The 15,203-nt window shown below is 38.2% G+C and overlaps 1 protein-coding gene across 3 annotated transcripts in view; it reads left to right on the top strand.

Moving 5' to 3' along the window:
- Positions 1-15,203, top strand: part of LOC117330967 (kinesin-like protein KIN-14E) — a 56,686-nt gene that overhangs the window by 39,254 nt on the left and 2,229 nt on the right. For all 3 annotated transcript variants that reach the window (XM_033889555.1, XM_033889554.1, XM_033889556.1), the window contains 12 exons: positions 316-538; positions 2,414-2,508; positions 3,709-3,759; positions 4,870-4,989; positions 5,403-5,552; positions 6,820-6,936; positions 7,642-7,815; positions 8,343-8,479; positions 10,109-10,172; positions 12,672-12,877; positions 13,893-14,079; positions 15,025-15,120. In XM_033889555.1, coding sequence (XP_033745446.1) covers positions 316-538; positions 2,414-2,508; positions 3,709-3,759; positions 4,870-4,989; positions 5,403-5,552; positions 6,820-6,936; positions 7,642-7,815; positions 8,343-8,479; positions 10,109-10,172; positions 12,672-12,877; positions 13,893-14,079; positions 15,025-15,120 — 1,620 coding nt within the window. The remainder of the gene's footprint in view (positions 1-315; positions 539-2,413; positions 2,509-3,708; positions 3,760-4,869; positions 4,990-5,402; positions 5,553-6,819; positions 6,937-7,641; positions 7,816-8,342; positions 8,480-10,108; positions 10,173-12,671; positions 12,878-13,892; positions 14,080-15,024; positions 15,121-15,203) is intronic.

Raw genomic sequence — 15,203 nt, 5'->3', positions numbered from 1 at the left:
TCCACTGTTGTTTATAATGTCTGGTCCTTGTGGGTATAAAACATTTTTGAGACAACCCCCTCCACTGTTGTTTATAATGTCTGGTCCCTGTGGGTATAGAACACTTTTGAAACAACCCCTCCACTGTTGTTTATAATGTCTGGTCCCTGTGGGTATAAAACACTTTTGAAACAACCCCTCCACTGTTGTTTATAATGTCTGGTCCCTGTGGGTATAAAACACTTTTGAGACAACCCCGCCACTGTTGTTAAAACCATGATATCACTAATGTCGGATAAGACTAATGACACTGATTATTGTGTCCCTATTCTACAGCGGAAACACAATGTACACTTCTTCTATGACCAAGACCAGGGCCAATGGTCAAGAATGCCCATTGGCTGGGAGCTTCATCATGAGATGGTTGGGCGACTGGTCAATCAAGTCGAGGAAATGTTGCCGTCATGGGGTGACCGTGGCGACATCCTGGCACTTCTGAGGCAGTGTAATTACGACATCGATGAATGTATCTCTACATATCTGGCACTGGAGGGAGATCGTAAGTAAACTGTAGGCGGTTAGAAGGGATTATGTTAAGTGGTTAAGTGGGATTGTGATTGTAGAGTAAGCTGTTACAAGAGATTGTGTAAAAAAAACAAAACTGTAATTTTTTTTGTTTTCCATAAGGGAATTGTATAAAGTGTTTTGAGTGGGATTGTTGGCGTAATGTAGGCTGTTGGAAGGGGTTTGTGGGTAAGTTGGATTGCAAATTCTTTCAGAAGGGATTGTGTAGAATGGTTAAATGGCATTGTTGGCTGGGTGTAGTCTGTTGGGAATTTGTGTAAAGTGGTTAAATTGGATTGTCACCAGGGTGAAGTGTAGGCTATTCGGGATTGTATAATTTAGTTGTTTGATGGAAATGTATGAGTAATGTTGGCTGTGAGGAGGGATTGTGTAAAGTGGTTAAATGGAATTGTGTGAGTAAAGGCTGTGAGGAGGGATTGTGTAAAGTGGTTAAATGGGATTGTGTGAGTAATGTAGGCTGTGAGGAGGGATTGTGTGAGTAATGTAGGCTGTGAGGAGGGATTGTGTGAGTAATGTTGGCTGTGAGGAGGGATTGTGTGAGTAATGTTGGCTGTGAGGAGGGATTGTGTGAGTAATGTAGGCTGTGAGGAGGGATTGTGTGTGAGTAATGTAGGCTGTGAGGAGGGATTGTGTGAGTAATGTAGGCTGTGAGGAGGGATTGTGTGAGTAATGTTGGCTGTGAGGAGGGATTGTGTGAGTAAAGTAGGCTTTGAGGAGGGATTGTGTGTGAGTAATGTTGGCTGTGAGGAGGGATTGTGTGTGAGTAATGTAGGCTGTGAGGAGGGATTGTGTGAGTAATGTTGGCTGTGAGGAGGGATTGTGTGAGTAAAGTAGGCTTTGAGGAGGGATTGTGTGTGAGTAATGTTGGCTGTGAGGAGGGATTGTGTGAGTAATGTAGGCTGTGAGGAGGGATTGTGTGAGTAATGTTGGCTGTGAGGAGGGATTGTGTGAGTAATGTAGGCTGTGAGGAGGGATTGTGTGAGTAATGTTGGCTGTGAGGAGGGATTGTGTGAGTAATGTAGGCTGTGAGGAGGGATTGTGTGAGTAATGTTGGCTGTGAGGAGGGATTGTGTGAGTAATGTAGGCTGTGAGGAGGGATTGTGTGAGTAATGTTGGCTGTGAGGAGGGATTGTGTGAGTAATGTAGGCTGTGAGGAGGGATTGTGTGTGAGTAATGTAGGCTGTGAGGAGGGATTGTGTGAGTAATGTAGGCTGTGAGGAGGGATTGTGTGAGTAATGTTGGCTGTGAGGAGGGATTGTGTGAGTAAAGTAGGCTTTGAGGAGGGATTGTGTGTGAGTAATGTTGGCTGTGAGGAGGGATTGTGTGTGAGTAATGTAGGCTGTGAGGAGGGATTGTGTGAGTAATGTTGGCTGTGAGGAGGGATTGTGTGAGTAAAGTAGGCTTTGAGGAGGGATTGTGTGTGAGTAATGTTGGCTGTGAGGAGGGATTGTGTGAGTAATGTAGGCTGTGAGGAGGGATTGTGTGAGTAATGTTGGCTGTGAGGAGGGATTGTGTGAGTAATGTAGGCTGTGAGGAGGGATTGTGTGAGTAATGTTGGCTGTGAGGAGGGATTGTGTGAGTAATGTAGGCTGTGAGGAGGGATTGTGTAAAGTGGTTAAATGGGATTGTGAGCTAAGTGTATAGCTAGGCTGTAGGCTGTTTTTAATGCTTTTGAAAAGGTTATGGAATAGGGAAGATCAGAAAGATGACTATTAATGTGTTATATGCCAAGCATTTTCAGTATTGGAACTTTCAAGTCTAAGCTTCAAAATTACATTTGTTATGAGAATAAATTATGAGATATGTTAATGTTATTATCAGGTATACAAGATGTTATTATTCTTTCCAGCTTGGCTAAAAGTAGCAAAAACATCAAAGGAAGTTAAAGGTAGTGAAGAAAAGGATGAAAAGATTGTGGCACTAGAAAAGAAAGTTAAGGAATTGGTAGGTATTTCTTGTCACATTTTGATATTGATTTCTTTGATAGAGTGTATGTAATTAACAAATTTGCATAACATTTGAGCTCATAAAGGTTTTTAAAGCAGAACCTTGATAGCTGATTGTTATTACAATGTAGAATGTATTATTTTTTATTGGACAATTGCTTTTGTAGAAAATGTCTGATCTATCCTCTAAAACATTATCTGGTCAGAGGAAATGAGTAATTGTTGGCTAGACAGAGACACCACAGGATCAGTGATTTCAAGGATAATAAGTAATTGTTGGTTAGACAAACAAACTACAGGATTAGTGATTTCTGGGATAATAAGTAATTGTTGGCTAAACAGACAAACTACAGATTTGGTGATTTCAGGGATAATAAGTAATTGTTGGCTAAACAGAGACACCACAGGATTAGTGATTTCTGGGATAATAAGTAATTGTTGGTTAGACAAACAAACTACAGGATTAGTGATTTCTGGGATAATAAGTAATTGTTGGCTAAACAGACAAACTACAGGATTAGTGATTTCAGGGATAATAAGTAATTGTTGGCTAAACAGAGACACCACAGGATTAGTGATTTCTGGGATAATGAGTAATTGTTGGCTAAACAGACAAACTACAGGATTAGTGATTTCAAGGATAATAAGTAATTGTTGGCTAAACAGACAAACTACAGGATTAGTGATTTCAGGGATAATAAGTAATTGTTGGCTTAAGACAAACAAACTACAGGATTAGTGATTTGTGGGATAATACGTAATTGTTGGCTAAACAGACAAACTACAGGATTAGTGATTTCTGGGATAATAAGTAATTGATGGCTAAACAGACAAACTACAGGATTAGTGATTTCTGGGATAATAAGTAATTGTTGGCTAAACAGACAAACTACAGGATTAGTGATTTCTGGGATAATGAGTAAACCACAGGATTAGTGATTTCTGGGGAAATGAGTAATTGTTGACTAGACAGACAAACCACAGGATTAGTGATTTCTGGGATAATAAGTAATTGTTGGTTAGACAAACAAACTACAGGATTAGTGATTTCTGGGATAATGAGTAATTGTTGGCTAAACAGACAAACTACAGGATTAGTGATTTCTGGGATAATGAGATGATTAGGATTAATATATCAGATTAATGTTTCCTTGTATGACTCACAGTAATTATGATAATTGTGTTGTCTACTTCACAGCAAAACGAACTTAATAAAGAACGCAAAGAACGACAGGATGCAGAAAAGATTGTAAGTTTGTTTGATATAGATGTACATGTTTTGTTTACTGACTCCAGAATGATGATAACAGGAGTTGATAGATTTTTGCTTTAACATCAGACCCTTCAAAATATCGTAAAGTCAGTTGGACACTCAGAAACACTTTATGCCGGACAAGCATATTATAGAACTTGTTTAAGTTATTTTACACAAGATGTTGCCAAAAATATTTTGTTATTTTGAATAATGATTCCTTTCTGGTTAAATAACACTAAGTATGTTTTGAAATTATTGTGTGAGGTGTAATGATGTATACATTGTAATTAAATGACATTGTAATGTTGAAATGACACGAGTTGTAAAAATGTACATTGGAATGATGTTATATCAGACATTGAATTGATTTGCATTATAATGCTGTACATTGTCATGATGTACATTGTAATGATGTACATTGTCATGTTGTACATTGTCATGATGTACATTGTAATGATGTACATTGTAATGATGTACATTGTTATGTTGTACATTTTAATGATGTACATTGTAATGATGTACATTTTAATGATGTACATTGTAATGATGTTCATTGTAACGATGTACATGATAATGATGTACATGATAATGATGTACATTGTAATGATTACATTGTAACGATGTACATTGTAATGATGTACATTGTAATGATGTACATTGTAATGATGTACATTTTAATGATGTACATTATAATGATGTACATTGTAACGATGTACATTGTAACGATGTACATTTTAATGATGTACATTGTAATGATATACATTTTAATGATGTACATTGTAATGATGTACATTATAACGATGTACATTGTAATGATGTACATTGTAATGATATACATTTTAATGATGTACATTGTAATGATGTACATTATAACGATGTACATTGTAATGATTACATTGTAACGATGTACATTGTAACGATGTACATTGTAATGATATACATTTTAATGATGTACATTATAACGATGTACATTGTAATGATGTACATTGTAATGATTACATTGTAACGATGTACATTGTAATGATATACATTATAATGCTGTACATTGTCATGATGTACATTGTAATGCTGTACATTTTAATGACAAATGTTGGATGTTTACAGGTAAAAGACCAACAGGAGAAGCTGACTGATCTAGAGGTGAACTACAAACAGGCTGAAGCTCAGTTGTCTTCTATGGCCTCGACACGCCCAAAATCCAGCATGCGTCCAAAAACACCACAGGTAAGCAGTAGCAGAATCATTATACACTGTAGGATAGGTAAAGTCACAGGTAAATGATAGTGAAACCCTTGTACACCAAGTATATCATTTAGGTAAACAATAAAATGTGAATGATAGCAGAACCCTTGTACACCGTAGTTACACAATCAAAGGTAAATGATAGTGGCACCCTTGTACACCATAGGTAAACAATCAAAGGTAAATGATAGTGGAACCCTTGTACTCGGAGTATATCATATAGGTAAGCACAAGTAAATGAAAGAAGACACGTACAGGTAAACCCAAATACACTGTACTGCTCGGAGTGTATTGTTTAGGTAAACAATCACAGATGAGAAATATTAAACTAAAATATATTCTGAAAAAAACATGCAACTGTTCAGTCTCATTAATTCATTCAACTTTGAATTTAGGTTGTTACAACTGTTGTGAAGGAGGAAACAGTGAACCCTGATGATATCGAGGAGCTGAACGACACAGCGAAGACTGTGAGGAAAGCACATGTACAGCTTAAGATGGAGGTTCAGCGGAACTTTGAGAGCCTCGGAGGAATGATGGCCCAGGTTATTACAATAGACTTTGTTCAGTTAAGATTTTAGTCAGACAGTGTCTGAATTGTTGACTAGCCTCGCCTAAACTTACAGGATGTTTTATAATTGTTGAAAATCATGAGATAATATCCTAATATTCCCATTCTTCCGAAATACATGTAGTTCATTTTTTTTTTAATTTTGTGCAAAACTTTTGCAATGTACACAATATTTGTATGGAATCTTTTCTCGTGCTTTATCTTAGACTAATGACTACAAATTGAGTTAAATTAAATCCCCCACAAATATTACTAACTATACAGTATACACACATCCTCTGACAATTATTACTTTCAACAACTTGTTCAGAATAAAAACGAAACATAGGGTAATCATTTTGGAAAAGATTAAGAGTTATTTTAGAATCCACGTAATGATTGAAGGGGTGAAATGTGTTCTGGACCAACGAGCATTACCGTAGTTATTGTCAGAAAGCCCCCTTTCCTCGTGTAAAAGTTCATTACCAGATTTATCCTCAAATAAGCCCCTCTTCTAGTGTAAAAGTTTAGTACCGTATTTATCCTCAAAAAAGCCCCTCCCCTTGTGTTAAGGTTTATTACCGTATTTATCCTCAAATAAGCCCCCTCCCCTAGTGAAAAAGTTTAGTACCATATTTATCCTCAAATAAGCCCCTTCCCTAGTGTAAATGTTTCTTACCAAGTTTATGCTCAAATAAGCCCCCTCCCCTAGTGTAAAAGTTTATTACCATATTTATCCTCAAATAAGCCTCCTCTTGTAGTGTTAAAGTTTAATATTTAAGTCTGAGGAGGGCTTTTTAGCTTATACCATGGTGCAGTGTCCACCATTAGTCTTTAGTTGTCCATTAAAAAAATTTCCTTTAAATCACTGCTCGTCCTGAAAGCTTTAATGGATTTTGGTGAAATTTGGTCTGGAGCATTGTTAGCCAAAGGAGATTCAATGTTTGTATAAATGAGGAGTGTGGCTCCCCTGAAGCTGGATTGAGGGGGCCCAATAGGGGAAATATAACAAAAAACTTGAAAATCCTTCTTCTTTAAAAATTACAGGATTTGAACAATATATATAAAATATTTGTAATATAGCTTAAATTAGAGTTTTTTGCCATTATTACTGAAGCATTCAGGTGGGCAATACAGGCCCTCTTGGCCTCTTGTTTGTGAACCACTCTTAGCTTACTATTCTAGAATTAATGATTCTCTGCATTTGAAGGGGAATGATTTATGGATCATTCAAGTAATATAAATTTGATATTTAAATCCAGGCATTGAAGCATGTGAAGATGCTGAAGAATTCTGGTCAAGGCCAGGTGGAAGAACTAGAGGAAGTGCGAGCTCTCTACAGAAAGGAGGCTTTGCAGCGACGACTCCTCTATAACCAGGTAATTATTCTATACATCACCCACACATATGGACAGTGAAATTAGGTCACTCCAACCCTTAGTAAGGTCAAATTGCAGTTTTAGAATAATGTTGTGTCGGTAATAATGTTCAAACCATTGTAATTATCTAAATCAAACTTGAAATTTATATATGGAACAACCAGATATTTTTTAGGGTGGCCGGGTCAGGCACAGCGGCCTTTTTTTCAATTTCAAAATATTTCATTAACAATTCATATACATATATAATACATACAAATATGTATGCAGGCAAATCACCTCAGTGGGAGGTGTTCGATTCCACCGATCAGATGTGAATAGATTCAGGTGTTCCGGTTCCCCGATCAGATGTGAATAGATTCAGGTGTTTCGATTCCCCGATCAGATGTGAATAGATTCAGGTGTTCCGGTTCTGCCGGCCAGTTTCCTCATAGAATAAGACTCCTTACTCTCTTCCATCCAGGCTAACAAAAATGATTTATATAAGTTGATGTAACTTGTTTCAGTTGTTGTTAAATAAGTAAAGTTTACATCTACAACCAGATATATGGTGAGGTTTAGTGTAATACTGTAAAAGATATCACCATAAAACTTTATGTATACATTACAGTTTTCATATTGCTGCCCCCACCCCCCATGCTAGTTTACCAGCTCACAATAGTTCAAATTGGGCTGGTATTAAGTTATCTGTTATATTAATCACAGCTTCAAGAACTTCGGGGCAACATCCGAGTATTCTGTAGGGCGAGGAAGGATGACCGTGTTGATAACTGCCTCAAATTCCCTTCTGATCAGGACATCGTCGCCATACACCCTCAGCAGGGCAAGAAGATGTTCACCTTCGACCGTGTGTTTGGTATTGACACAACTCAAGAACAGGTTGGTTTCAAATAATCTACGAAAGACAATCGATAATTCTGTATTTGGAAATATATGACAAGAGCAGAAATCTTATTTCAGTATAAAAACCTTCCACTAAATCTATGATTTTAGTTTCTGTATATAGCCTATAGATCACCTGGCCTGAAGGGTGGTTGATGGGTTTATGCCATGGCATGACGTTTAAGAATGACAGTATTTGGTCCACATTATATTTGAACTATTCTTGAGGGAAGCATCTCAAAAAAAATTAAAATGTTGATTATAATACTTACATAAGAGTATATTTCCACAATAAACAGAAATATCCAGGTGAGTGATGCAGGCCCTCTGGGCCTCTTGTTTACAGCAATTACCGTAGGTTTGCCAGTTCTTCTCTTAGAATTCAGTTATGTGCTTAAATTTGAGTTTACTATTTATGGAAGAGGGGAGTATTTTACACCTTCATAAAAATTACGTCACATACTTTTTGGTAAAGAGTGACATTTTATGCACGACATCGTGCAACATGGTTTTGTTATTTTCAGGTATTTGCAGACACCAAACCAATCATATCGTCGTGTGTGGATGGTTACAACGTTTGCCTGATGGCCTACGGTCAAACGGGATCTGGAAAAACTTTCACCATGATGGGCCCGGAAAACAACCCTGGTATCAACAACAGGTACTATTGATACTGTCGTCACTTTGTATAGATTAATAGAATCTATCATGGGTCTGTTCCGTGGACAGGGATATCTCAACCCGAGTATAAGAGTTCGGCCAGTCTTGCCTCATGCTGGCCAGCCAAACTCTTACAAGAAGGTTGAGATATCATTTTTCGCGGAACAGACCCATGATTGATTATTTTTCTCACATACTTGCAACCAAACGTAAGTTTTTATGAAAGTTTTTCATCGCGCCATCTTCAATGCTCCTTGGAATGTACGTCAAAATTATGACGTCATCATTTACGACTTAGTTACTCAACGTAAAATGATGACGTTACGTTATTGAGACAGCGTTATATAGCACGTACCGGCTGTCTTTACCTCCCCTGTGTAAGATCGATTTATCTTTTCCCTAGCAACCGCCGGATAACCCTGTGAAGTATGTGAGAATAATAGCATCTTTCACACCCTAGTGATGAGACAGGGGAAGATTCTTAGGTTTACCAACATGAGGCTTGCAGAGTGATCAGCAGTGCGAGAATTTTACCAGTTAGGGACATATTATGGAACGCCATCTTTGTCTGTCCATCTGTCTGTCAACGATTGGATACAATTTTGGTGCAGGTTTCTTCAGCGGTCAACATTTCTGTCAAATGTGTTATAGTGCTAATATTTATGCTGCCTTCATGAAATGGGGGAGCATATAGTGTTACCAGTGTCCGTCCCATTTAGTCCCGTCCTGTCAATCTCAGAACTGCTGATGGGATCTCACCAAACTGTTTCAGGGTGTTTTAAGTAGCAGCAGGGGCACTTATGTCTTACAGACATTTTCTAATTGGAAATGAATCTTCTTGTGTGGTCTAACAATGATGGTATCGATTCAGTTTCAGAAAATAATTTTAAAAAGTCATTGAATAGGTCAGAAAGGCATATCATACATCAGTTTGCAGTGCTCTGGTTTTTCGCTGACCTGGCCTGAAGGGCTGGTAAGCTTATGGAAAGGACCATTGTCCGTGTATCATCAATCTGTCAACTTTCCCTGAAAATCACTACTAGTCATGAAGCACTGAATGGATTTTGACCAAATTTGGTCTGAAGCATCCTTGGGTGAAGGGGAACCAATTTTGCATAAGTGATGGGTCTGGCACCCAATAAAATCCTTCTTCTGTAAGAATGAATGGAATTGGGAAATATTTGGCCTGAAGCATCCTTGGGTGAAGGGGAACCAATTTTGTGTAAACTGTGTGTCTGGCCCCCAGGGGCCTGGAGGGCTGGTGCCATAGGGGAAATATACCAAACTCTTTAAGATCCTTCTTCTGTAAGAATGAAAGGATTTGGTCGGTATTTGGTCTAAAGCATCCTTGGGTGAAGGGGAATCTATTTTGTATAAATCGTTGGTTGAAAGTCAAGGTCAAAGTTCATGGTCAGGGTCAATTTTTTATCTTTTCACTGGTGAACATTTTGTTAGACATTATGGAGCAAAGTTGCTTCAGAAGAGCTACTGTATGGGCAGAAAGGTCCAGATAGAAAAAAATTCTGTTTATTTTATACGTCAGTCTAGGATTTCAATGAGCGTGTCTGACAATTTGTCTGTAATGGTTGCTGAATACAACACAATATTATTTACAATATTTTGATTGTAGGGCAATTAAGGAGCTGTTCCAAGTGTGTCTGGATAGGAAGGAAACACAGACATATAAAATGGTGGTAAGTTGTGTGGGGTGACACCTATATAATGGTGGTAAGTTGTGTGGGGTGACACCTATATAATGGTGGTATGTTGTGTGGGGTGACACCTATATAATGACGGTATGTTGTGTGGAGTGACACCTATATAATGATGGTATGTTGTGTGGGGTGACACCTATATAATGATGGTAAGTTGTGTGGGGTGACACCTATATAATGATGGTAAGTTGTGTGGGGTGACACCTATATAATGGTGGTAAGTTGTGTGGGGTGACACCTATATATTGGTGGTAAGTTGTGTGGGGTGACACCTATATATTGGTGGTATGTTGTGTGGAGTGACACCTATATAATGACGGTATGTTGTGTGGGGTGACACCTATAAAATGGTGGTATGTTGTGTGGGGTGACACCTATATATTGGTGGTATGTTGTGTGGGGTGACACCTATATAATGATGGTATGTTGTGTGGGGTGACACCTATATAATGGTGGTAAGTTGTGTGGAGTGACACCTATATAATGGTATGTTGTGTGGGGTGACACCTATATAATGACGGTATGTTGTTTGGGGTGACACCTATATAATGACGGTAAGTTGTGTGTAGTGACACCTATATAATGGTGGTATGTTGTGTGGAGTGACACCTATATAATGGTGGTAAGTTGTGTGGGGTGACACCTGTATAATGGTGGTATGTTGTGTGGGGTGACACCTATATAATGATGGTATGTTGTGTGGAGTGACACCTATATAATGGTGGTAAGTTGTGTGGGGTGACACCTATATAATGGTGGTATGTTGTGTGGGGTGACACCTATATAATGATGGTAAGTTGTGTGGGGTGACACCTATATAATGATGGTATGTTGTGTGGGGTGACACCTATATAATGACGGTATGTTGTGTGGGGTGACACCTATATAATGGTGGTAAGTTGTGTGGGGTGACACCTATATAATGGTGGTAAGTTGTGTGGGGTGACACCTATATATTGGTGGTAAGTTGTGTGGGGTGACACCTATATAATGATGGTATGTTGTGTGGGGTGACACCTATATAATGGTGGTATGTTGTGTGGGGTGACACCTATATAATGGTGGTAAGTTGTGTGGGGTGACACCTATATAATGGTGGTATGTTGTGTGGGGTGACACCTATATAATGGTGGTATGTTGTGTGGGGTGACACCTATATAATGGTGGTAAGTTGTGTGGGGTGACACCTATATAATGGTGGTATGTTGTGTGGGGTGACACCTATATAATGATGGTATGTTGTGTGGGGTGACACCTATATAATGGTGGTAAGTTGTGTGGGGTGACACCTATATAATGGTGGTAAGTTGTATAGGGTTGACACCTATATAATGATGGTATGTTGTGTGGGGTGACACCTATATAATGGTGGTAAGTTGTATAGGGTTGACACTTATATAATGGTGGTAAGTTGTGTGGGGTGACACCTATATAATGGTGGTATTTTGTATAGGGTTGACACTTATATAATGGTGGTAAGTTGTGTGGGGTGACACCTATATAATGGTGGTAAGTTGTGTGGGGTGACACCTATATAATGGTGGTATGTTGTGTGGAGTGACACCTATATAATGGTGGTAAGTTGTATAGGGTTGACACCTATATAATGATGGTATGTTGTGTGGGGTGACACCTATATAATGGTGGTAAGTTGTATAGGGTTGACACTTATATAATGGTGGTAAGTTGTGTGGGGTGACACCTATATAATGGTGGTATTTTGTATAGGGTTGACACTTATATAATGGTGGTAAGTTGTGTGGGGTGACACCTATATAATGGTGGTAAGTTGTGTGGGGTGACACCTATATAATGGTGGTATGTTGTGTGGAGTGACACCTATATAATGGTGGTAAGTTGTGTGGGGTGACACCTATAAAATGGTGGTAAGTTGTATAGGGTTGACACCTATATAATGACGGTATGTTGTATAGGGTGACACCTATAATTATGCTTTATAATGAGGGTGTCTTATACTCCTGGGTTGTTTCTAATTTTGATGCTACAAATCAACTATTTGTAAAAAGATGACCTTAGTTCAATTCCACTATCAGAGGTGAAAAGCTACTTGGTCTCCTGCAACAAAAGTTTTCTCCGGATACTCAAGTTTTCTCCGGATACTCAAGTTTTCTCTGGATACTCAAGTTTTCTCCCACAGTAAGACCTCATGCTTCCATCCAGGTCAACAAATGTGACGAATATATATACAGTTACAATATACAGTAAAACTCACTTGTGTCGAACACGCTTGAATCGAATACATCGGATGAGTCAAATGTTTCGTTTGGTCCCTCCCTTCTAAACTATACAAAAATTTCCATCGGACACAGATAAGTCGAACCATCGGATAAGTAGAATATTTTGCTTGGTTCCGTCGTCTTCGACTTATCCGAGTTTTACTGTAAGTTGTTATAACCTGTTTCACAATTGTGTAAAATAAGTCAGATTGTAGTTCTACATATCAACATTGTATCGTAGGTTGGGCTGATTGAAATCTATAACGAGACTGTGGTGGACCTTCTCTCCGACGATGCTAAAGTGATCGACTTAAAAACTGTGGGGAACAAAGTCAACCTCCCAGGCTTGATCGAAATTGAGATCAAATCTCCAGACAGCATCAAAAGTGTCATGAAGAAGGGCGACAAGAACAGATCGGTGGCATCAACGAAAATGAATTCCACAAGGTAAATTTATCATAACTGTTTTAGGTACACTTACTGTGTCAGAGGTAAATTTATCGTAACTGTTTTAGGTACACTTACTGTGTCAGAGGTAAATTTATCGTAACTGTTTTAGGTACATTTACTGTGTCAGAGGTAAATTTATCGTAACTGTTTTAGGTACATTTACTGTGTCAGAGGTAAATTTATCGTAACTGTTTTAGGTACATTTACTGTGTCAGAGGTAAATTTATCGTAACTGTTTTAGGTACATTTACTGTGTCAGAGGTAAATTTATCGTAACTGTTTTAGGTACATTTACTGTGTCAGAGGTAAATTTATCGTAACTGTTTTAGGTGCATTTACTGTGTCAGAGGTAAATTTATCGTAACTGTTTTAGGTAGACTTGCTGTGTCAGTCCTCAAATCTCTCTCCTAGTGTAAATCTGAAATATTAAAGTTTGAACAGGAAGCATTTCAAGCTGACTCTTTTGAATTTGATGACGGGGACTTTTTTTGACAGGTTAAAGTTTGTTACCACTACTTTTCAGAAAGTACTGTATCAATCTTTCTCAAATTTTATATATGAGCTCCATGGTCCCTGGTTGTGCATTCCTGTTCCTTATTTTACCGAGTATAAGTCCCTGCTCAGGAATTAGCCCACCCCACACTTTTGAATATCTAATCCACAATGATGTTATAAAAACAAATATTTTCTGTAAAAAATCGTTTTTGTGTCACCTGCAAAAAGCAGACGACATATAGGTATCACTATATATGTTGGTGTTAGCATTGTCCGCACAGAAATTTTCGTGCAATAACTTAAGTTCCCTTTAACCTACTGTATATCATAATGTGACAATTAATAAGTATAATTTCAAACAGCTTAAGTACGTGTTTTTAATAACCTATACGAAACACAGACTTTATCAGTATTATCCATGAAGCGAGTGTAGTCTTCCATAGTCCCAATGCCAGAAGACAGATGTCGTATTCCAGTGTAACAACACATTATCAATCTAGTTTTCTTGTAATTGCAGTTCCCGATCACATCTTCTTCTACTTTTGAGAGTTGAAGGTCATGACAAGGTCACAGGATCAGTGACCAGGGGCACACTGACCTTGTGTGATTTGGCCGGGTCAGAAAGGATATCAAAGACTGAGGCAGAGGGCCAACGTCTTGTAGAGGCAGCCGCAATCAACAAATCTCTGTCAGCTCTCGGACAGGTAAAAGATACTATACACATGGTTATTTTTGTGGGGGGTTAATTTCGCAATTTCGATATATAAACTACACATGTGGGGGTAATTTTCGCCATCGATCAACCTTCGTTGGTAGTTCGAGATAACGCAAATTGATATCAATATGATAAGCGTGGGAAAAATTTCACAATCAAAAGGACTCCGCATAATTAGCGTAAATTTCCCCCTCGCATAAATTTCCACATTTACATTAACTTTATTGACTAACGGACAGGGAAAACAAATTTCTGTCACTCTTCGGACAGATAAAATATGTCTACAGTGCGTAAAATGTGGTTTATATTGCTTATGTGGTTGTCTGGTCGATTATTTAGTTCATGCATGCGATTTTAAACAGTTCATTGTTAAAAAGTTCCAAAAGTATCTCAGTCCTATTGCTGTGAATCTTGCTATTTGTTAATTTTGGAACGGATTTCTGGAGTGTTTGTGTTAACATTTGATAACCACCATTCACATGCTTCTGTAACATATTAAAGGTGATCATGATTTAAATATACATGGAAGAAAACAAGCCGGCTATACACAGAGAAACACCACCCCATACAACCCTGGGTCCTTTGAGGACTATGTTTCACTCTCTGTATCCCTGAATATGTCAAAGTCACATGGCTAACTATTTGTTTTCACTCTCGGTACCCCTGAATATGTCAAAGTCACATGGCTAACTATTTGATTTGTGTCAGGGAAAAATAACAGTTTTGAATCAGGCAACGTTTTTTATAGCATTAAACCAATCAAACTTCCTAGTTCATAAATGTCTGCGTTGTGAAATTTCTTCTTTTGACACAAAAGACATGGATAATTTTGGACAAAAAGTGTTTTTTTTTAAATCACTGTCAAGTGTCCCCAACACAAAAGCTTTACACTATTGTAACTAGGGCCTAAATTGCTGTTGTTGTTTATTTATAGGTTTTCCAAGCCTTACGGACCAGCCAGCTACACATCCCTTATAGGAACTCCAAACTTACACAGATCTTGCAGCCCTCCTTGGGCGGCGATGCAAAGGTAAGCAATGACAGATGTTCAATTTACTATCCAAATTTCCAGTGACCTGATCTGGTGTCCAGTGTCCTGATCTGGTGTCCAGT

This window comes from Pecten maximus, chromosome 7 (assembly GCF_902652985.1).
Source record: "Pecten maximus chromosome 7, xPecMax1.1, whole genome shotgun sequence".
Classification (NCBI taxonomy): domain Eukaryota; kingdom Metazoa; phylum Mollusca; class Bivalvia; order Pectinida; family Pectinidae; genus Pecten; species Pecten maximus.
Note: the sequence above shows the minus strand (reverse complement) of the source record. Positions and strands in the feature narration are given on the sequence as shown.